Consider the following 23,733-nt stretch of genomic DNA (forward strand, 5'->3'; position numbering starts at 1 on the left):
TTCTGTAGCTGGAAGAAGTGTTTTTGCCAGCCACCACAGACAAGTTTTCCTAAAAGGCATAATCTGTCCATTTAAGTGTTCCTTCAGCCTGATAATGATTTAAAAACTGTGCCTGCTGGTCTGAACCTGGATTTCATGTTCTAGTTCCCTCCTAACCAAATAAATAGAATGTTCTTTGCTGTAGATGCCCCATTGCAACGGGGTCTTCAGGAAGGGATTCTGCATCCAGCCCATCATAAATAATCACGCAGAATTCCAGAGAATATTTTAAGACCAACACGCTCTGCACTGATATACGTCTTCACCACTGTCATCTACAGTGGTGAAGATGACAATGAGGAGTACAATGAAGAGGAAGAGAACTGTAAACAGTTTTTTTCTCTTTTTTTGCAAGGAAGAAGAATGAGGGGCTTTTCAACTCTTGCAATGCACCGCGTGAACGATTTCTTAGAAAGAGCATTACAATTCTAGGAAAGACTTGTCAACAAGTTTTTTGAAATAGTTTCCTAATCTTCAAAATATTGGAGCTGGTAGTCACCAGCTGTGGCTGACGCACCATTTTCTGACTCCTGTGAAGTGCCTAACTGTCTGTTTCCATAGTGGTATCATTCCCATACCTCCTTTTCCTTAAATAGAGTTTAAAATGGGGTCCACAAATCAGATGATGCGGTCCACAATTCAGATGGCCATCAAAGAGTCTTCAAAATTTCTCAAAATTCAGGTACTTCTTTTCTGGGAAACATACTCTTTGCGACTTTAACAGAACGTGTATGTGTATGTATGTGTAGGTATTTACAAAGAGGCATTTTGTAAAACATTAGTTAAAACGTTGACTGTCTCTCACTTAGAGGTGAGAGATTCCGGGGGAAGGAATGGATTGCACATTCCCAGCGAGTGAAAGCGAGAGAACACCCTGCTCCCGCGCGTTCCCTCCGTAAATGCCTGTGCTAGTTCTCGGGCAGCCCCAAGCTGCTTTTCACATCCCCCCTGCCCTTCAGGCTGGCTGGCAGGGCTGCCGGTTAGCGCTCCCTCACCGCCTTTCAGGCTGAGCACGCCTGTCAACAAGACAAACAGGAGGGCTTTGCTAACCTTAGTATCCTCAGCGGAGACGGGGAAGGAGCACTCGCGTCACCAGCTCTGCTGGCAGGCATCACAGGACAGCAGGTCTGCGCAGAGGTTTTGTGTCGAGCCCTCCCTGGGGACACGCTGATCCCAAAGGTTTCCTTTTGGGTGTCAAAGGGCGATTGTTTTGAAAAGGAGTGCTGAGGATGGTTTTGGAATGATTTAAGATCAACAAAGAGCAGCTTCTGAGTACGTGTTGGACCTGCAGTTCCACTGCACTTGGCAATAGCTGCTGTTAAGGACTCCTTTTCCTGGCCAGGAGCAGAGCTTGTGGGCAGACAAAAGCCAACAGAAAATCCAGTACCAACAGAAAATTCTTAAATCCCTTGCTAAGGGATTATCAAAAGCTTGATTCCTTTGAGTGCTTCCGGGTCTGAAGCTGAATTTCAGCAAGCAAAAGCATCTGCCACAACTCTTAAGTTGTGTGTCCTTTTAATGCTGCAAAACATAACTAATGCTACTTGCATGCATCCCAGTTAAATGTACCGTGGCTAGCTTCTTCAACCAGTCTGGAGCTTAAAGGCCAGCTTCAAAATGCTGGTGGTGTGCTTTTTTCTACACATAGCTTCAGTCCGCTTGGAAGAAAACCGGATTGGTTAAACAAGTCTTTATGTAAGGTACAAAGAGAGCCTATTTGTAGCCTAACATGAGTGTCAAATAATCAGTACCTGTTAAACAGACTGACAACCTGGCTGAAGACAATGCTACCAAAGAGGATAAGGTACAGGCTATGATGGTACAGTCTTGCTGTGAATACAACCCAGTCAAGGAAGTGTCAGGTATGTTCCTTGAAGGTTATGGGAACATTGTAGAGATGTTTGTTTTAAGAAGAGAGATGCATGCATACCTTTTCCTTTTTTTTTTTTTCTTTTTCAAAAAACTTCTAGTTACATGAAAGACCCCTGGGATCCACCTCCACCATAGTACATTTGCTTTCGTTTTGGAAAACCTGGCCACCATAAGGTTAAGTCTTAGGTTGAAGTCTCATTGTTGAGACCTAGGCATAAGTCTTGGAGCTAAGTCTTAATGTTAGAGTCTTAGGGTTAAGTCCTAAGTTTAAGTCTCAGGGTTAATTCTTAAGTTTAAGCCTTACGGATTGAGTCCTAGGGTTAAGTCTTAAGTTTAAGTCTTAAGTTTAGGTCTAGGGGTTAAGCCTTAGGGTCGAGTCTTGGGGATAAGTCTCAGGGTTATGTCTTAGAGTTAAGTCTCAGTGTTAAGTCTTATGGATAAGACTTAGGGTTAATTTGTAGGGTTAAGTTTTAGTGTTAAGCCTTAGGGTTAGATCTTATTGTTAAGCCTTAAGGTTAATTCTTAGGGTTAAGTCTCAGGGTTAAGATTTAGGGTTAAGTCTTAAAGGTTAAATCTCACGGTTAAGTCTCAAGGTTAATTCTTAAGGTTAAATCTTATGGTTAAGTCTTAAGGTTAAAACTTAAGGTTAAATCTTAGGGTTAAGTTTAGGGTTAAGTCTTAGGGATAACTGTTAGGGTTAAGTCTTAGGGCTAAGTCTTAGGGTTAACTATTAGGGTTAAGACACAGGGTTAAGTCCCATGGTTATATCTTAGTGTTAAGTCTTAGGGTTAAATCTTACCTTTAAGTCTCAGGGTTAAGTCTTAAGGTTAAATCTTAATTTAAGTCTTAGTGTAAAGTCTCAGGGTTGAGTCTTAAGGTTAAGTCATAAGGTTAAATCTTAAGGTTAAGTCTTTGGTTTAAGTTTTACGGTTAAGTCATAGGGTTAAGTCTTATACTTTAAATCTCACGGTTAATTCTCAAGGTTAACTCATAAGGTTAAGTCTTAGGGTTAATTCTTGTAGTTAAGTCTGGGGATAAGTCTAAGGGTTAAGTCTCAAGGTTAAGTCAGGTTTAAGTCTCAGTGTTAAGTCTTAGGTTTAAGTTTTAGGGTTAAATATTAAGGTGAAGTCTTAAAGGTAAGTGTTAGTGTTAAGTCTAAGGGTTAAGTCTTAAGGTTAAGTTTTAAATTTAACTCTTAAGGTTAAGTCTTAAGGTTAAATCTTAAGGTTAAGTCTTAGGGTTAAGTCTCAGGGTTAAGTCTTAAGGTTAAATCTTTAAGGTTAACTATTCAGGTTAATACTTACGGTTAAATCTTAAGGTAAAATCTTAAGGACAAGTTTTAGGGTTAAATCTTAGGGTTAACTCTCAGAGTTAAGACTTAACATTAAGTCTTAAGTTTGAGCCTTATGAATAAGTCTTAGGGCTAAGTCTGAACGGTGAGCCTTAGGGTTAAGTCTTAGGGTTCAGTATTAAGATTAAGTCTGAAGGTTAAGTCTTAGGGTTCACTCTTATGGTTCAGTCTTAGGGTTAAGTCTGAAGGCAAAATCCTAAAGGTTAAATCTCAGGGTTAAGTTTTGCGGTTAAGTCATAGGATTACATCTTATGGTAAAGTCTCACGGTTAAGTCTCACGGTTAACTCTTAAGGTTAAGTTTTAGGATTAAGTCTTAGGGATAAGTCTTAGGGTTAAGTCTCAGAGTTAAGTCTCAAGGATAAGTTCCAGGGTTATGTCTTAGGGTTAAGTCTCAGGGTTAAGTCTTAAGATTAAGTCCTAGGCTTAAGTCTTAAGTTTATGTCTTAAGGTTAAGTCTTGGGTTAAGTCATAGGGTTCAGACGTAGGGTTGAGTCTTAAGTTTCATCCTTTAAGGTTAACCCTTCACCTTAATTCTTAAGGTTAAATCTTAAGGTTAAGTTTTAGGGTTAAGTCTTAGGGTTAATTCTCAGGCTTAAGTCTTAAAGTTAAGTCTTAAGGTTGAGCCATAAGTATAAATCATAGGGTTAAGTCTTAAGGTTAAGTCTATAGGGTTAAGTCTTTAGTGTATATCTTATGGATTGAGACTCAGGGTTAAGTCTTTAGGTTAAGTCTTAAGGTTAAGTCTTATGGATGAGTCTTAGGGTTAAGTCAAAAGTTTAATTCTTAAGTTTAAGTGTTAGGGTTAACTCTTAGAGTTAAGTCTTGGGGATAAGTCTTAGGGTTAAGTCTTAAAGTTAAGTCTTAAGGTTGAGTCCTAGGGTTAAAACTTAATGTTAAGTCTTGGGTTCAGTATTAGGGTTAAGTTTTATGGTTAAGTCTTAGGGTTAAGTAGTCTTAAAGGTTATATCTCAGGGTTAAGTCTTAGGGTTAAGTTTTAAGGTTAGATCTTAGGGTTAAATCTTAGGATAGAGCCTTAAGGTTGAGTCTTGAGGTTAAATCTTAAAGATAAGTCTTAGGGTTAATTCTCAGGGTTAAGTCTAAACGTTATATCTTTAAGTTTGAGCCTTAAGGTTAGGTCTTAGGGTTAAATCTTAGGTTTAAGTCTTAAAGGTTGAGTCTTAGGGTTAAGTCTTAGGCATATAGTCTTAGGTCTCAGTCTTAAGGTTAAGTCTTAAATTAAAGTCTTAAGGTTACGTCCTAGGGTTAAGTCTTAGTGTTAAGTCTTAGGGTAAAGTCTTAACATTAAGTTTTAAATTTAAGTCTTAAGGTTAAGTCTCAGGGTTAAGTCTTAGGTTAATACTTAGTGGTAAGTCTTAGGGTTATGTTTTAAGGTTAAGTCTTAGGGTGAAGTCTCGGTGTTGAGTCTTAGGGTTAAGTCCTAAATTTAAGTCTTAGGGTTAAGACTTAAGGTTAAGTCTTAAGGTTGAGTCTTAGGGTTAAGTCTTAGGGTTACTATTATTACCGGGAACAGAGGTGTATTTCTCAAGTTCTTGCAACTTAGTCTTCTGCAAGATTGATCGATAGATAGATAGTCAGACGGACAGAAAAATTACGCAATAGCTGCCGTAAATGGTTCAGAGATTTGTTTCCATCAGGGTAGGGCGCAGAACTTCCTACAGTGGTTATCTACTTCCTCATGCGGCCAAGAACTCCATCGTGTTTGCCATCACTGCTACCAGTTGCTCTGTTCCTTGCTTCTTTGGGCAACTTTGGAGCCTTTGCTGTGGAAACAGGCTGGTGTGATGAAATTTAGCACATAGGAATACTTCATGGTTTGCTGGCTCTTCAGCAGGGGTTTCCTTCCTCCACTCCCTGCCCAGCTCCACCCCTGTTCTCTTCATTCCTCTGTCCCTCTCCTGTCCCTCTCCTGCCACCACACCGCCCCATCTCACCCCCCTCTGCTGCTCGAAATATTAAGGGAACTAGACCTGTATTGAAAAAAGTGGGGTTTCTCTTTCCTCTCCTGAGGATTTACCACCCAGAGCAGGCTCAGGTTCTGATCCTGCCAACTGCTCCCCAGCGCCTGGATGCTTGCTCTGGGAAACAAGGACAGCTGCTCTAATTCTTTTGCAGGCACAATCTTTGCTTAAATTCTAGTTGAAATGAAATAAAGAGCTGTCATCAGTCCCACCTGTGGCACAGAGAGACACCTGTGTTTCATGCACATGTCTGCACAGAAACACACACAGAGGGAAAAAAGCCCAGAACCGCTTTGTGCAAGGAAGTACGTAAACTCTCCCTATCAGCATTGCTGCTTTGAGCAACTGAATTGTTCTACAGTCAACTGACAAGCCGACACGCTGCCCATCAAATGAGAACCAGAATGTATGCCATTTGCAAGATGGGGCAGCAATAAGCTTTCGACCACTTTCCAGCAAGACCATGTCAAGCAAGGTGGTGTATTCATGGATTTTCTCCTCTGCAAAGCCATGAAGAAAACATGAACCGCACTCCCCAAAGGCAAAGGAGCAAACTGAGGGAGAGCAGCTCATCGGCGCCTTTCAGAGCTTCAGCAGTCTGGAGAAATGGGAAAAAACCCCATACAAAGAGAAACAGCAGCCAAGAAGCACTTTTATAAAATGCATATTGGGGCCTGTTCCAGACCTCAGAATGACTTTCAATATTGCTTTGCATGACTATTAGACCAAGGCCTAAAGTGGAGTGATAGCTTCTGCTTGCCGGGGCATGAGAAGATCACTCAAATGAGCGACACAGTAACAAGTAAACACCAAAGGCAACAGCGGAGCTTACCATTTCCCTCCACTGGCGACCAGCTGTGCAGTAAACCAGCTTAACCAGCCTCCCTAAGGATGGCTCTAAAGTCACTGAAAAGGAAAAAAAGAAGGTAAGTTCCTAGCCTGGAATGCAAAGGCACCATCTTGGCTCCCAGGCAGGTGGCACTGATGGCCCAGCAGGGTCATGTCCCCACGTTCCAGGAAAGATAAAAAAAGTGCAGGACGTGTTTGTGGGGTGGGTTTGATGCATCCTTTCCGTTTGGTGAAAGCCTGAGGAAGGATGTACCCCACGGTGGGACCGGTGGCACTTTAGACCTGAGGTTAAAAAAGTGCTGCACATCAGTGACACTGCCCAAGCTGCTTTCACCACCAAACAATAAAAGATTTGCTTTCTGCAGTATGGTGGGAATGATGCCATAAAGTCGGTCATGGAGAGAAACCCTCTAAGCCTTGCTTGCAAGTTTCAGAAGGCAGGCATTCTTTATGGCAGTGCTGGGAGCACGGGGGAATGTTTCCTCTGAGCGTGCTCACCCAGTTACTCGAGGGCACGCACTACGGACAGCAGAGCACTTGCACACTCATAGCGCATTACACATGCATTTTCAGTCAGGCACGGGATGGGTTACAAGTTTCTTGCTTTAATACAAATGAGCACACACCCTCAGACAGCACTGCTGAGGTTTTTTACTAGCTCCCCATGCTCCCCAAGCGGGGCCTTGCCCTCTCTCGGGGGGCTATCTGAGTCAGAGGTCACGATCTCCCCCCACAACAATTACCTCTGCCCGACTTCCAACCAACATTCTGCGGATCGCAGCACTCTATCGGCTTGTCTCCTCCTGTGGCCACAACGTCCTCACCCAGAGGCTCTTTCTGCATCACTGAAGAGAACGGAGATCTTTTCCCCATCCATTCTTTGTTCCCCATCCTTCCCAAGGCTGACTCCCTGGATGAGAGGTCCCTTAATTTGTCACTTCTAACAGCTTTAGAGAGTCAGCTTGGCCTAACCTTTGTGCGCAGGTGTGTTTAACGTAGAGCTAAACACACCAAATCAGTGTGGTAACTGGGGAGCTCAGACATCTTGTCCCTTTGCCGAGCCAGCAGCCTTCCCTTAACAGAATCCCTGGACATAAACGTATATACAGTGGAATCTATACGGTGGCATCAAACGTCCGCCCAGACACCACATCCGTCCCTAAAATCCTTCCCCCCAAACAACCCTGAAAGACTTCCCTTGACCCCCTCCTCCACCCTGGCTGTTCCTGAAATCATCCCCCACCTCCACCTCCCCGCCCTGTCCCTAAAACCTTTTCCCCCAGACCCTGGTCCAGCCCTCCCCCACCCTCGGCCCGTCCCTAAAATCCTTCCCCCAACCCCCCGGTCCTTCCCTAAAGGCCTCCATTAACCCCCCGTCCGTCCCTAAAACCCTTCCCCCAGGCCCCCCAATCTGTTCTCTAAATAACACACACCCCCTCAACCCCCCCCACGCCCCCACCCCCGGTTTATCAATACACACACACCCACCTCCCCCCAACCCCCACCCCCCCCACACCCACTCCCACAAACACACATCCTTGCCCCACCCCCACACACCCCGCTCCATCCCTAAACACCTTCATCCATTCCCACCCGTCCGTCCCTAAACCCCTTCCCCCCGCCCCCTCCCCTGCCCCCGTCCCTCTGTCCCTGGCACGGCCCAACTGCCCAGCACCACCAGACCACTCTGGCCCAAACACCGTAAGGCAATGGTTCCCACCTGCCAATAGCAAGTCGAGGAACATTTTTTCTTCTTACATAGAGAGAGTTTTACTTCACACGATGCCGACTACGCCAAATTATGTTTTGCTGACTGACTGGATACACAGCAAAGCTGAACTCTACATCAAATATAATCAAATCTATCAAATCTATCAAATGATGGAATATATCAAACGCAGTTTCTTATATTACAATAAAAGAAAATAGCATGCAATATGATAAAAGGAACCAGTAGCAGTTACTGTGAGCAATATGATAAAAGAGCAACAGAAGCGAAGCATCCAATTGTTATTCCAAAGTGTTAACATGCCTAAGGAAAGGAGACATCACCAATTCCCACCCCAATTCCCTTCGGCTGGGAGCCCCCTTGCAGCTGGTGCCAGGAGTCTCTCGGGAACTGGGAAATTCCCCTGGAGAAGGTGCCAGGAAGGAATTCTCTTGCTGCTTCCCACCGTGCATGGCATCCATGCGAGGCACAGCGCAAGGGTTCTGCTCCCTGCTTTCTGTGGTGAGAAAATTGACACAGCACTTTAGAACTCATACAGAAGCAAAAAACATGGCTTGGGAAAGTGCAGCGCTGCTCCCCTGGAGAGGGTTCCAGGCAGGAATTCTCTTGCTGCTTCTCACTCTGCCCTGGCAGCCATGTGAGGCACAGCACAAGAGTTCTGCTCCCTGCTTTCTGTGGTGAGAAAATTGACCAAAACCTTGTGCACTCATGCAGAACCAGAGCTCACCCTGTCAAAGTGCAGCACTGTTCCCCTGGAGAAGGTGTCATGAAGGAATTCTGTTGCTGTTTCTCACCGTGCCCGCACAACCATGTGAGGCACAGCAGAAAAGTGCTGCTCCCTGCTTCCTGTGGTGAGAACATTGACCCTTCAGAGTTGCAGTCGTTAAGAGCCAATAAAAATCATCTTGGGAAAGTGCAGCCCTGCCCCCCTGGAGAACATGCCAGAAAGGAATTCTCTTGCTGTTTCTCACCGTGCCTGGCCAGCCATGTGAGGCACAGCACAAAAGTTCTGCTCCCTGCTTTCTGTGGTGAGAAAACTGACCTCTCACATTTGCAATCATGCAGAGCCGAAAAAACCCTTACTATTGGTAAGTGCAGCACAGTTCCCCTGGAGAAGATGCCAGAAAGGAATTCTCTTGCTGCTTCTCACTCTGTCCTTGCAGCCATGTGAGGCACAGCACAAATGTTCTGCTCCCTAATTTCTGTGATCTGAAAATTAACCCCTCACCTTTTCAATCATATAGAGCCAAAAAACCCTCACCTTGTGAAAGTGCAGCACGGCTCCCCTGGAGAAGGTGCCAGGAAGGAATTCTCTTGCTGCTTCTCACCCTGCCCTGGCAGCCATGTGAGGCACAGCACAAAAGTGCTACTCCCTGCTTTCTAAAGTCAGCAAAATTGACTGTCCACAGTTGCACTGATGTAGAGATAAGACTTTCTTACTCAAAAGCAAAACCCAAGAAGCCACGTACCCGTGGGAACCCCCTTGTCCTTCCGTGTGGCTGGTGACTTCCCATGGCTCTTCCACAAGGCAGGACAGATAACCACGAATTTGGAAGCCCACGTTAGTTCAAGTACACTTAGTCCTCTGACAGTCACTACTTATGGGCCAGCGGTCCTCTCACCCCTCCACAGATCTGCCTGTTAGTCGTCTAGCAGTCATTCTCCATGGAGGGACCACAAGTCCTCCACACCTACCTACCAGCTCACCAGAAATGAGTCAGACCACACCAGAAGTGACACTGCCTGACCTGCAGGAGATCTATTAGGCCAGTAACGATGGTTTCAAGACAGAAAAGCCCACCACCATCCACCAGCACAGCAGAAAAACCACCAGAAGAAACATCATACACAAACCAAAGGCACCCATCCAAACCCCACAAAGGCAAAATAGCTGAAAAAAGGCACTCTCCGCAAAAAAAACCCACCACACAGATCACAAGATAAGATAAAAATGCCATAACCCCAGGAACACAGGGCCAACAAACACAGATTCTGTCCATAACAGTAACACACTTTGACACTAACTCGCTTGACCTCTGACATACTTGACCTTGTTGCCCCCAAACCACAGCACATCGTAGCCCTAAGGCAACACAAAACGGAGCACAAAGTCCCTGAAGATCTCCGCCAGGGCAAAAGCAAAGCACAGAGCCACACAGGAGGGGGGGTTGGAAGGGACCCGTGGAGGTCCTCTGGGCCAAGCCCTCTGCTCCAGCACGCTCGCCTCGAGCAGGTTGCTGAGAACTGTGTGCTTGGCCTTTGAAGATCCCCAAGGACAGAGACTGCACAACCTCCTTGGGCAACCTCTGCCAGCATTTGATCGCCCCGAGGGGAAAAATTTGCCATTTCTATCTCTCCTTTCACTGTACTGCATTCCAGAACAGCCATGAGATGACAAGCTCAGGCTTGAAAGCCAGTGCTGTGGCTGGCCTGAAATTCTGTCCCCCTTTTTTTCATCCACTAGTAGCTAAAGGAGGACAAAGAAGGATTTCTTTCAAAGGAGAACGTCTCTTTTCCTCTGTCCTTCTTCTCTACCAGTGATCTGGATTCTGAGTGCTGTGCCACTGTCCTAATGGCTGGGATAGGGATACTTCTTGTAGGACAGGGAGGAGGTGACAGTGGAGATGATCAGGCTGGGGAAGCTGAAGGAAAACGCAAGCAACTGGAGTTGCCTGGAGCAAGAGTGGCCAGCTTCCGAGCTAGGTCACCTCGTGTCCTCCGCTCCTGTGCAGGAGCTGAACCACACACATGGACTGCAAAGCAGTGTGACCCATAGAAAAAAGTTTGCTTGGCTCGGGATCGCCCAGGGGCATTTAACTGCAATTCCGCCCTTGTCAGCAGGAAGGAAACATGCCCTGCAAGCACACACTGAGGCACGACACCTTGCCCGGGGCTAAAGGGTACCTCAGGAGACCTACATGGGACCCCCCAGCACCTGGATTGCTGGCTGGAGGATGGGTAGGTCAAAGGACCCTGATGGGAGCCCTGCAGGCTCTCATGCATTGGACCAACGGGCACCTTCCCTTGTCATACAGAGCATCCTCTCGGATGCTCTGGACAGTTTCTGGTAGATCTCTGGAGAAGAGCTTCTCCCCAGGCCTCTCCCATGGGCTTGCTCACCCCCGGAGCCCTTCCCAAGCACAGCCCCAGCAGGTGGATGCAACCGGCGTTGCAGGGAAGAACAAGCAGCAGGCACCACAGTCAGCACTGCGGGAAAGCTGGGACCCCAGACACCCACCCAGGCTCTCCAATCCCAGCCTGGCCCACAAGAGTGCCTTTATCTCCCTTTCCCAGAAGTGCTGAATTCCCCTTCCAGCATTAGCCACTGGACCCACGCTGCTTCTTGCTGCACTGTACAACAGCCACAAGAGAATTTGCTAGATGTCTCTGATTTCCTGCATTTTTCCTGAACAGGGCGGGTGTGTAACTCTCTGAATCGCTTCTATTTGAAGCAAGGCATTGCTTAGGGTCAACAGTGAAACGAGACACGGGCCATCAAAAGCTGACTACTTTTCCCCTTCTTTGCCATGGTCACGGCCTACCCCACAGACTCGCCCCTGGCCGTGTCGGCCACCGGCTGGGTGAAGGTCATGGCTAACCGGGCAGGGGCTCCTGTGTGGCGCTCATCCAGCCCTGATTGCCAAGGGTGAAGCCTTAGCACCCAGGTGGAATAAAGCCTTCCCAAGCAAGGGTGGTGCTCCAGGGGCACCACAATTCCTGCCGAAGCTCACCACACATTTCATTTCCCTGTGGCGCCTGGCAGGACACGAGCGGCTCTTGACTGCTGCTAGTCCCCCCGTCTTTTGGTAAAAATGGAAGTTTTTCCTCCTGCTGGGCCTGCTCCAGTTCCAGCGCCTTGGGGCCTGAGGCCTGGCACGGCCTGTGTGCCAGAGGCCTTCCGACCGCTAGGCCGGCCTCCACCAAGAGGAGTCTGCCTCAGGCCACAACGGTCATCTCTAGGAAAAACGGCTTCTTTTATCGAGCAGGGCCCTGCCCAAACCCCAGGGCAAAGCGCTGGCCGCAGGCGCAGGGAGGTGGCCCTTGCCCCCTGCCCTGTCCTGCGCGGGGCTCCCCGGGGCGAGGCAGGCCCGGCCATACTGGAGAGGGCCCCAGCCCCGCCCCGCAGGCCCCGCCCACTTTCCGTTGGGCTCAGACCGTTGGTCACGGGGAGCCCACGGCCACCACAGGCAGCAGGGCAGAGCCGTGCTGGCACGCAGCGGCGCTGGCAGGAGGCAGCCTCTGGCCCAGCAGCGCTGCCACAGCACCAGCACCCCGCTTCCCAGCCTCGCCGTCGCCGGCTGGGCCCCCTCCTCGCTGCACGGCCAGGGCCCTCCTCTCCCGGGCAGGATGGGCCAGGCCAGCTGCTGCTGCGGCTCCAGGTGGGCTCCCCCCGGGCTCGGGGACACGCGGGCACAGCTGGGCCACGCAGCACTGGCGTTGCTCATGCCCGCCGCTCTCTGCTCTGCAGGGAGGCTCTCAGCGACGCCGAGCCGGTGCTGAGCGCGGACGTGCGGCTGACCCGGGGCCGCAAGAGGAGCGAGAGGCGCCTGCTCCTCCTCCACGAGGAACTGGTGGTCGCCAAGTTGCGGTAAGACCCTCAGAGCCCAGATCCTTGCCCCCAGCCCCGGCCCAGGGACACCCTGGCACCAGCCCCAGGCCCCGGCCCCTCGGTGCTGGAGGCACCAATGTCCGTCCCAAGGGCAGGTGGGGGACAGGGCTCTGCGCGTGGGGACCCAGCCCAAGGAGCCCCCCTCCAGCTCAGTGCCCGCCTCTGCTCTCTGCAGACATGGCACCAGCCTGCGCCCACAGCTCCGCCTGGCGCTGGACCAGCTGTGGGTGCTCAGCAGCGGGAAGGAGGCTGCGGGGCAGGAGGGACAGGAGGAGGAGGAAGGCACCGATGAGGACAGCACCTCTGTCATCCTCGCCTGGCCCACCAGCTCCTGCATCGCCACTTTTGGGTGAGTCGTGGTCGGGCAGCAGAGGTTCCCAGCCGTGCCCACGCCATCCCATGAACACAGGCCTCTGCCTTGCGTGCAGAGCTGGGCAGGGAGCAGGCAGCTCGCTGGCAGGGAGGGAGGGATGTGGGATGTTTCCCCATCCTGCATCCCCTGGTCACCTTTTGGTCCCCAGAAGGGAAGGGCAAATGCAGCCGCTCAGGCAGGACAGAGCGACCCAGGGCTTGGACAGCGCCTCTGTCCTGCCCCACAGCACAGGGCTGTGCAGGCACCCACCTTTGCCCAGGGCTGGGGGCAGCAGGGCCTGACGCTCTCTCTCCTCTCTATCTGCAGATCCCAGGCACTGAAGGAGCTGTGGGTGGCCACGCTGCTGGGGTAAGCCGGGGGGATGCTCCAGGAGAAGCTGGATGGACGGGGGAACACAGCCCCCAGCTGGGGAAGGTGCCCCCGTGGCTGGGAGCAGCTCTCGGGCACAGCTGCCTGACGAGAGACAAGAGACGGCTTGGGGCTCACCCAGCTCTCTCCCTCTCCCTTCCCGGTGCACAGGACACGAGAAGGACGCACGGGAGCCCGCGTCACCCATCTGACATCCATCAAGCTCCTGGAGAGGGAGCTGAGCCGCCGCCACGCCGTGAGTGTCTCTCTGCTCTGGCCCTGTCCCCAAGCACTGCTCCTGCAGCCGAGCAGCAGAGCCATGGCTGCTCACCTTCTTCCCCTCCTTCTCTCCTGCCCAGTGGAGGACACTGCGCGCCAGGAGCCTGGAGAGGCTGATGGAGGCACAGGCAGAGGTGAGAATGGCTGCCTTGCACCTGCCTCTGGCTGCGCCGGGATGCGCAGGGACTGGGGTGAGCTTGTGCGGGAGGGACAGAGGGTCTGATGGTGCCACTCAGGGAGCAGAGAGTTTTGGGAAGCCAGCAGCACGCCAGCACGTTCTGACTGGTGACACTGGGAGGAACCCTGCCACATGGGGAAGAGAGCCCGGGAGGGCAGAGGGTCCCAGCTCTGCCGCGCTCAGGCTGCTGGTGGCCCTTTCTGCTGCGGGGCTGCTCTCCAAGCACAGCCCGATTCTTGGTTCTTGCAGGCTCATCCCAAGCAAGGGCCTGCGACGGCCCCATCTGCAAACGCAGGGGGACTTTGCCCCGCACCAGGTGAGTTTGGGAAAGCAAGGCAACCTCCTGCAATGCTGTGCTCACTTGTCCCCGAGTGTCGCCATGCAGGTTGGGCAGCCCACGGAAGGATGTCACCTGGACGGACAAGGACAACTGCTGGGCAGTGCCTGCTGGATATGCTTCTGCGGGGACACGGAGCCTCTGCTGCTGCCCGCAGCTTGCAGGAGGGCAGGGCGAAGGCTGGCACAGGCTGACCCCGTGGCACGATGGCTCTCAAGAGCCTCTAAGTCAACACCTCCGAGCCACAGCCGCGGTTCCAGCTGCTGCCTCCCTGCCCATCCTGCCGCACCACACAGCACCGTGCTGCCGGCAGGGCAGCGCAGGGCAGGGCAGGCGCTGGGACCGCTGGCCTGGGGTCTCCATTGGTGGTGTCTTACTCTGTTTTCCTCTGCAGCAGGAGGGAGCAGCAGCGGGAGCAGCACCAGCAGGAGGAGGATGGGGCTGCCCTGGCCCTTCGCCCTGCGGCGCACCCCGGCCGCTGCCCAGGCGCCAGGGCAGGCGGGCTCCAGCTGCAGCAGGGCGCTCTTTGGGCAGCCCCTGGCAGCCCTCTGTGGGGAGGACAACACGCTGCCCCGGCCCATCCAGGTAAGCCAGCCTGGACAGACGGGGTCCCCAGCCCTCCCTCCGGCTGCTCTGGAGAGGGCCTGCGTGTCCCCAGCAGCTGCGGGGACAGGGCACTGGGCTCTGCACCCCCAGAACCTGCTTCTGGTCCCAGACCCTTTGTGGCGCTTAGGCAACCACGTCTGGGGCAGAGCTCTGGTCCTTGCCACCGCTTGGTTCTTCAGCCAAGCAAGTGGCCTCCTGCCTCTCCTGCAGGAGCTGCTGGCTGTCCTGCGCCAGCAAGGACCAGCAACGGAGGGGATATTCCGCAGAGCTGCCGGTGGGACAGAGCTTCGGCAGCTGCGCGAGGCCCTGGACCGCGGCAAGGACATCGACGTAGGAAGCCAGCCTGCGCTGCTGCTGGCCGTCATCTTGAAGGTGAGCACTTCTGACGTGCAGCTGGAGGAGCTCCTGGCTGGCCTGCAGCGTTCAAAGGCTCACCTGCAGCCCTTGGCATTGCAGGACTTCCTGCGAAGCATCCCCACCAAGCTCCTCGTCGTCGACCTCTACGAGGACTGGATGGCAGCCATGGAGAGGGCCAGCAAGCAGGCCAAGGTGGAGGAGCTGAAAGCGTAAGTGTGGGCAGCAGCCTGCCTGGTGAGCAGGGACCGGGAGAGTTCTGGGACCTGCCTGCAAAGGCACGGGCTCCTCAGAAAGCTGTCTTTTCGGGCAGCTGCAAAGCTGTGCAACACGGCCGCTGGCTCCCACCCGCCTGGGGCCAGCTGCGGGGACGGCTGTGGGCACCCTCTGCTTCATCAGCCTTGTCTTCCTCTTCCCTCAGGGTGGCTGACAAGTTGCCTGCGGCCAACCTCCTCCTCCTGAAGCGGCTGATGGCCCTGCTGCAGCACATCGGCCACAACGCAGCCACCAGCAGAATGAGCTGCAGCAACCTGGCCATCTGCGTCGGGCCCAACCTGCTGAGCCCACCCAACGAGGACCTGCTCCCGCTGCAGGCCATGCTGGCGGTGACCGAGAAGGTACGCCCTACCCAGCAGCCAGTGCTGCCTTCCCGGCCCATCGGAGCTTGGCTGTTGCGAGGTCCCTGGCTGCCTCCTCCCTTGGGCCAGTGCTGGTGGGCTGGGTGCCTGGAAGAGCAACCCCCAGCCGCAGCCGCCTGCGCAGACGAAGGGTCAGCAGTGGGAAAGGCTGCTTGACACGTCTGCAGGCACCTGGCTTGAGACCAAGGCTTTCATGTCTGCAGGTGAACGTGCTGGTGGAGTTTCTCATTGAAAACTGCGTGGACATCTTTGGGGAGGAGGTGGCCGGCCTCTCCCCTCCATCAGCCGAGGAGGTGCCAGCACCCATGGACAGGGGCACAGGTAGGAGGCGGGACTGAGGCTTGTCACAGACACTGGGGCTTGGGATGCCAGAAACCTCAACGCTGACGAGACAAGTGGTGTAGGGCTCGGCTGGGCTTTGCTTAGGTGTTCTTGACTTCCAAGAAGTCGCGCTGCTGCACGTGCTTTTGCTTTCCAGAGCTGCGGTGCGAAGAGCAAAGTGGCCCTGCAGGCACAGCAGAGACCCAGCATCCGGCAAAAGCCTTTCTGCATGCAGCCGCCTCTCTGCTGGGCATCGACAGCGGAGCTGGGGGAGACACAGGGGCAGGGCCCAAAGCGGCAGAGGTACGGCAGCTCCACAGACGCTGGGGCAACGTGTCTCAGGTGGGACAGTAATTTCCCGGGAGGCCAAGCAGCCGCTGGGCCTCCTCCTGGCAGCCGCTCTCTTGTGCCTTTGGGGTTCCTCCTCTCCCCCCAGAGTGGTGCGTGCTAAGGAAAACTGGAAAGGCTGTTTCTGGAACGCACTTCATGAAGTATGATCTGCTTCATCAAACAAAACATACCTACAAAATACCCACAAAAGGACAGAAAGGAGTAGCTGCCACCTTGAGAGGGCTTTTGCTCAAATCCTACTCCGTCGCAGCTTCATCAAGTCTAGGCTGCGTTGGCTGGACTGTGCAAAATGTGCACGATGCAAACCAGCATCTCCTCTGTAGAGCTCATACAGCAATTTGGCAGTCAGGCCCTCACTACCCCAGGCTGTCACTTGCCACCCGTTACCTCCCAAGTTTCTGGTTTAGGCACCTCCAGATTTGCCTCCAGGCACCCCCGAGGGCACGGCAGAGTCCCTGGCACGCCTGCCACAACTGACCAGCCTGCCCCAGGAAACCAGGTAGGAAGAGCTCCCCTTGCCTGACCTGAGAGCTCGCTGCAGGGGCTTGGGGCTTTCCCCATCTCATCACGCTGTGGGATGGAAAGGTTTGCAGGCTCCCACCAGGAGAAGGAAAAGTCAAGGAAAAGGAAGAGAAAAGAAGCCTGGGCAGAGGAGAGGGACAGCCAAGCACAAATAAAAAGGAGAAGAGAGGAAATGACTTTGTGGACCCAAACCTGAGAAAATGCAGGAAGGTGCAGCACGTCAGGAAGGCCAGGTGCGTACCACGCGCTGCTGCCCATCTTTCCCAGCCCTGAACACGGCCCTAAGTCAGCCCAGCTGGCTGGCAAGGGCCGGCGAGGGCTGGTGCTGAGCAGGGTTTGGGATGAGCCCCACGGCAGCTCCCCGGGGGCTCCCCGTCGAGCCCTGCTGCGCGGCACAGGGGCACTGTCAGCATCCCTGCGCACGCACAGCTCCCTAGGGACATCACCCCTGGGGAGAAGGCACCGGAGCCGGCCTCGAGTGGAGGCCAGCAAGAGCTGTCCCTTCTGGGCCATGAGGAATTCCTCGGAAACAGCGTCCCCCAAAGAGGGGGGAACCAAATCCTGCCTCTTCCTGCCTCTGGGGGCTTATCAGAGCTTTCTGACTCTGTCGTTGCAGGTGCCGACTGATTTTCACCGGCTGAACCGCTGTGACTCCTGGGCCCCTGCAGCTGCTGTTGACAATAAAAGAATCTTTTCCCTCTCCTGACTGTGTCTGCCATAGGGTCTTGTGGAGTGGGGAGCGCTTGTGCTGGGGTGGACCCTCGGGGAGGAGATTGGGATGGTCCCTTGCCCCAGCACCCTTTCCAGCGGGCATTGGGGCTGAGCTGAGGGGCTTTAGGAGGAAAAGCAAAGCACAGAGCCACACAGGAGGGGGGGTTGGAAGGGACCCGTGGAGGTCTCTGGGCCAAGCCCTCTGCTCCAGCACGCTCGCCTCGAGCAGGTTGCTGAGAACTGTGTGCCCTTGGCCTTTGAAGATCCCCAAGGACAGAGACTGCACAACCTCCTTGGGCAACCTCTGCCAGCATTTGACCGCCCTGGGGGGAAAAATTTGCCATTTCAGTCTCTCCTTTCACTGTACCACATTCCAGAACAGCCATGACATGACCAGCTCAGGCTTGAAACCAAGTGCTGTGGCCAGCCTTCAGGGCCAGCAGGGACCGGGGGCGAGGGGAAGTGTTTTAGGGACGGACCGTGGGGGCCGGAGGGAGGGATTTGAGGGACGGACGCCGAGGAAGGCCTCATCCCTGCAGCGATGGCTCAGGCCCAGGGCAGGGCTCTTCTCTGGGTGCCACGGGGTCGATTGCAAAGGACCAGGCCGCCCCACGCAGGGAGCAGGTGCGTGCCGGGGTGCCAGGGGCCCTGCCTGGCTGTTCCCAGCCCAGCCCCGGCTGGGGCCAGCCCTGCGCTGCAGCCCTGGGGCCGAGGCGCAAGGAGCCGGGCATTGCTGAGGGTGCTGCACCCTGCCGGGCCCCGCCGCCGGCTGCCGGCTGCCCTGGGCTGCCCCTCGCTCTCCCCAGCTCTGCCTGCTGCCAGCGCCGGGGGCACCGCCACGGGGCCTGCCCCCTGCCCACAGCTGCCCTGACCCACAGCTGCAGCTGTACGTGGTGCCCACATCGCACAGCTGGGGCGGGGGTGGCAGGTCTCTCTGGGGGCAGCCTGGGACTGGGGGCAAAGCCAAGCCCATCCCTCGCTTGTGATCTTTGTCCCCAGGGAGAGCCAGTGCAGACGTGTGCTGCGCTGGGGAGTGTCCCGCGGGGAGGTGACGGCCGACTGCAGAGCAGCACTGAGACCCGCGCGACAGCAACGGCAGCCGGTGGCCGCAGAGCAGCCCAGGGGAGCTGGTTCCCTCGACGGGCCCCAAAGCAGCCTTCCTCAGCCCCTGTTTTTGGTGACATGTGGAGCAGCGCAGGGATGTCTCTCAGGCTTCCAGGCCTGAGGAGGCTTTCCTCCTCAGGGGCACTGTCAGAAATCCTGCTCCCAGGATTAAAGCGCCCCTCCCCCCATGGATCCGAGGCTGTGTGTCCAGCCCCCTGGAGCTGGGTACAGGTGCCCTGAGCGGTCTCTCAGGGAGGATGGGGCCACCTGCCTGGTGGCTCTGACACAGAAATGATGAGCTGAAGCCCTGTGGTGGTGGAGGGCTGGCTCAAAGCCTCCGAGTGCCTCAGCCTCTCTGCCCAGGAGCGTTTATCTCAGGCCCTTTTCCAGGGTGTGAAGACGCATGGCGGTGTTGTCCTGCTGCCTCCATCTTGTTCTCTCTTGAAGGTTGTGATACTTGAGGTCAGGGAGCACCTGAAAGCCCTGGCGGAGATCTCCAGGGACTTTGTGTTCCATTTTGTGTTGCCTTAGGGCTACAGTGTGCTGGGGTTTGGCGGCAACAAGGTTATGGTATGCCAGAGGTCAAGCGAGTTAGTGTCAAAGTGTGTTATTGTTATGGACAGAATCTGTGTTTGTTGGCCCTGCGTTCCTGGGGTTATGGCATTTTTATCTTATCTTGTGATCTATGTGGTGGTTTTTTTTGTGGAGAGTGCCTTTTTCAGCTTTTTTTTCCTTTGTACAGTACGGATGGGTGCCTTTGGTTTGTGTACGAAGTTTCTTCTGGTGGTTTTTCTGCTGTGCTGGTGGATGGTGGTGTTTTTTCTGTCTTGAAACCATCGTTACTGGTCTAATAGATCTCCTGCAGGTCAGGCAGTGTCACTTCTGGCGTGGTCTGACTCATTTCTGGTGAGCTGGTGGGTAGGTGTGGAGGACTTGTGGTCCCTCCATGGAGAATGACTGCTAGAGGACTAACAGGCAGATCTGTGGAGGGGTGAGAGGACCGCTGGCCCATAAGTAGTGACTGTCAGAGGACTAAGTGTACTTGAACTAACGTGGGCTTCCAAATTCGTGGTTATCTGTCCTGCCTTGTGGAAGAGCCATGGGAAGTCACCAGCCACACGGAAGGACAAGGGGGTTCCCAGGGGTACGTGGTTTCCTGGGTTTTGCTTTTGAGTAAGAAAGTCTTATCTCTACATCAGTGCAACTGTGGACAGTCAATTTTGCTGACTTTAGAAAGCAGGGAGCAGCACTTTTGTGCTGTGCCTCACATGGCTGCCAGGGCAGGGTGAGAAGCAGCAAGAGAATTCCTTCCTGGCACCTTCTCCAGGGGAGCCGTGCTGCACTTTCACAAGGTGAGCCCTGGTTCTGCATGAGTGCAGAAGGTTTTGGTCAATTTTCTCACCACAGAAAGCAGGGAGCAGAACTTTAGGGCTGACTCACATGGCTGCCCGGGCAGGGTGAGAAGCAGCAAGAGAATTCCTTTCTGGCATGTTCTCCAGGGGGGCAGGGCTGCACTTTCCCAAGATGATTTTTATTGGCTCTTAACGACTGCAACTCTGAAGGGTCAATGTTCTCACCACAGAAAGCAGGGAGCAGCACTTTTCTGCTGGGACTCACATGGCTGCCCGGGCAGGGTGAGAAGCAGCAAGAGAATTCCTGCCTGGCACCTTCTCCAGGGAGCCGTGCTGCACTTTGCTGAGGTGAGCTCTGGTTCTGCATGAGTGCACAAGGTTTTGGTCAATTTTCTCACCACAGAAAGCGGGGAGCAGAACTTTTGTGCTGTGCCTCACATGGCTGCCAGGGCAGGGTGAGAAGCAGCAAGAGAATTCCTTCCTGGCACCTTCTCCAGGGGAGCACTGCTGCACTTTCCCAAGATATATTTTTTCTTTTGGCTCTGCAGGAGTGCAAAAACTTTGGTTCCATTTTCTCATCACAGAAAGCAGGGAGAAGAACTTTTGTGCTGTTCCTCACATGGCTGCAAGTGCAGGGTAGAGAACAGCAAGAGAATTTTTTCCTGGTACCTTCTTTATGGGAGGAGTGCTGTACTTTCCCAAGGTGATTTTTTGGGCTTTTAACCATTGCAATTCTGAAGGATCAATTTTATCACCACAGAAAGCAGAGATCAGAACATTTGTGCTGTGCCTCACATGGCTGCCCGGGCAGGGTGAGAAGCAGCAAGAGAATTCCTGCCTGGCATCTTCTCCAGGTAAGCAGCGCTGCGCTTTAAGGTGATTATTTTTTTTTTCTGTGCATGATTGCCACTGAAAAGAGGTCAGTTTTCTCACCACAGGAAGCAGGGAGCAGCACTTTTGTGCTGTGCCTCACATGGCTGCCACAGCAGGGCGAGAAGCAGCAAGAGAATTCCTGCCTGGCACCTTCTCCAGGGGGGCAGTGCTGCACTTTCCCAAGATATATTTTTTTCTTTTGGCTCTACAGGAGTGCAAAAACATTGGTTCCATTTTCTCACCACAGAAAGCAGGGAGCAGAACTTTTGTGCTGTGCCTCGCATGGCTGCCAGGGCAGGGTGAGAACAGCAAGAAAATTTTGTCCTGGTACCTTCTTTATGGGAGGAGTGCTGCACTTTCCCAAGGTGCCTTTTTTGGGCTCTTAACGGTTGCAGCTTTGAAGGGTCAGTTTTGCTCACCACAGGAAGCAGGGAGCAGAACTTTTGTGCTGTGCCTCACATGGCTGCCAGGGCAGGGTGAGAAGCAGCAAAAGAATTCCTTCCCGGCACCTTCTCCAGGGGGGAACAGTGCTGCACTTATGTCAAGGTCAGCTCTGGTTCTGCATGAGTGCAAAATTTTGGGGTCAATTTTATCACCACGCAAAGCAGGGAGCAGAACTTGAGTGCTGTGCCTCACATGGCTGCCAGGGCAGGGTGAGAAGCAGCAAGAGAATTCCTGCCTGGCACCTTCTCCAGGGGGACAGTGCAGCACTTTGCCAAGGTGACTCTTTGGGGCCCTGCATGATTGCCAATGTAAAGGCGTCCAGTTTCTCACCACAGAGAGAAGGGTGCCGAACTTTTCTGCTGTGCCTGACGTGGCTGCAAGGACATAGTGAGAAGATCCCAGGTAGGAATTCTCTTGCTGTTTCCCACCGTGCCCTGGCAGCCATGAGAGGAACAGCACAAAAGTTCAGCTCCATGCATTCTGTTCTGAGAAATTTGACCTCTCATACTTGGAATCATTCACAGAACAAAAAAATCACCTTGGGAAAGCGCAGCGCTGCTCCCCTGGAGAAGATGCTAGGAAGGAATTGTTTTGCTGTTTCTCACCGTGCCCTGGCAGCCATGTGAGGTACAGCACAAAAGTTCTGCTCCCTGCTTTCTGTGGTGAGAAAACAGACCCCTCACATTTGAAATCATGCAGAGCCAAAAAACCTCACCTTGGCAAAGTGCAGCGCTGCTCCCCTGGAGAAGGTGCCAGGCAGGAATTCTCTTGCTGCTTCTCACCCTGCCCTGGCAGCCATGTGAGGCACAGCACAAAAGCAGAGCAGTACATAGTAGTAGGTACTGGAGTAAAGGGAGCGTGGGGGAGGGGGCTGGAGCTTGGCACCCTGCTCTGGCACATGTGGGTTTCCTGAGACACGTCAGGAATTGTACCCCAGCCCTGGGTATATTTCCTCATTGCTTTTCTGAGGTGATGGTAGCTGTTGTGTCCTGGCGCAGCTGGTTCCCCTGCCCAGGGTTGGGGCGTTCATGCTCTGAACCCACAGTCGAGGTGCCCGAGCCGTCTGTGCCCTGAGCCTGGAGCAGAGGGGCAGTTGCAGTCTGTCCTTAATTTCTGGGGGGGGTGAAGGGCTCTCTGAGGTGGGAAGATGGAGCTCCCCGTGCAGCAGCCAGGGGTGGTGGCTGGAGGTGGGCTGTGTTGCGGTTGCTGTTTTGTCCTGCCCCCGCAGGAGAATGTGGCTGCTTTCTTAGTTCTGCTGCTTTCCTCCTAATGCAGGAGGCTGGTCCCTGCAGGCTCCAGGGAAGTGGGGCTGTGGAAGTGCCTAACTCTGGGGCTAGAGGGTAGGGGAAGCTGCTGGACTGGTATGGGGGCATGCAGACTGGAAGCCCTCTGGAAATAACTGGTGTGGGCATGATGAGCAGGATTAGTTTCAAGTGAAGTGAAATTATAGTTAGAAAATTGAAAGAAATAATCCAGTTACTCTCAAGACCCAGTAATAAAGCACTGATACCCAGATTAGTGTTGTATCATCCCCATTAGATTTCTCTCTTAACGAATAGTTATTTCTGGCTTTCAATCCGAGCTCCAGCTGCAGCATGCCCTTGTGTCCGTAGGACCGTGCTGTTCTCTCATGTTCCCGGCAAGGACAAAAGGAAATGGCAACCCTGTTGTTCCCTGAAACTATGAAGGGCCTGGTACCGTGAACATGCGCAATGCTGTAGCTGTTTCGGGAGTAATGAGCTGAAAGTATTGCCTCGTTTGCAGGATGTGGGTCAAACTTGAGGGGAAGGGAATGGTGGTCTTTGCATAGAATGGTGTCTAGCTGTGTACAGCAAGTCCACATGAAGAAAAACGATGTGGAACAGGAGGAAGCAGGAGGGGGTAGGATCTGTGATTTTTTACTTATTGTCCGGATGTAAAATAATTTTAGGGTAGAGCTGGGTTTGAGGCCACTGGTCTTTCAAGTCCCAGAAAAAAAAGAGGTGGGGACATCCATCTGTTCCTTGGTCCAGTTAGCCAGAAAGGGAGGGGAAACGATTTCTCGTCCAAAGTAGTGCTTAGTAAATGCTGTACATACTCACCTTTGACTTTTGTCGGTGCTTGAGACCCACTTTCTGGGGGTGTTTTCTTTCCCTTTCTTGCACACCCACTTTTTGAGAGACAGATGGGGAGGTTGTCAGCAGGCTGGTGATAGAAGAAGGATGGCCCATGGACCTGTTAAGCCACGCTGCCTGCAGGATAAGGATGCTTGAGAGGAACTGCCATTAGGATAGCCTGAAGTGGCCAAGCTGTCACATCTGTTGTATTTCTATTTGAGCTAATTGCTCATGCGACTTTAATGGTTTCATGCTTTTATTTCTGCTGCTACAGCTTTTCATGCCTGTAGGGAGCCTAGAGTTTGGGTGTTAGTAAGTGAAAAAAATAAGGCCCTCATTCTCCATGGAGAAAGGCTCTTGGGCATGGTAATTTCATGCCTGGAAGGAGTCATATTTGCTGGATAAGTTTTGTAACCT

At 52.9% G+C, this 23,733-nt stretch overlaps 1 protein-coding gene across 1 annotated transcript; it reads left to right on the plus strand.

Moving 5' to 3' along the window:
* Nucleotides 1-14,469: 14,469 nt before the first annotated feature.
* LOC129785634 (T-cell activation Rho GTPase-activating protein-like) lies at nucleotides 14,470-15,461 on the plus strand (the record flags this gene model as incomplete). The annotated part of the gene is made up of 4 exons (XM_055818576.1): nucleotides 14,470-14,529; nucleotides 14,761-14,922; nucleotides 15,007-15,116; nucleotides 15,326-15,461. Coding segments are annotated over 4 exons (468 nt in total), but the record flags the coding sequence as incomplete, so codon positions are not given.
* Nucleotides 15,462-23,733: the final 8,272 nt, after the last annotated feature.

This window comes from Falco peregrinus, chromosome 14 (genome assembly GCF_023634155.1).
Source record: "Falco peregrinus isolate bFalPer1 chromosome 14, bFalPer1.pri, whole genome shotgun sequence".
Taxonomy (NCBI): Eukaryota; Metazoa; Chordata; class Aves; order Falconiformes; family Falconidae; genus Falco; species Falco peregrinus.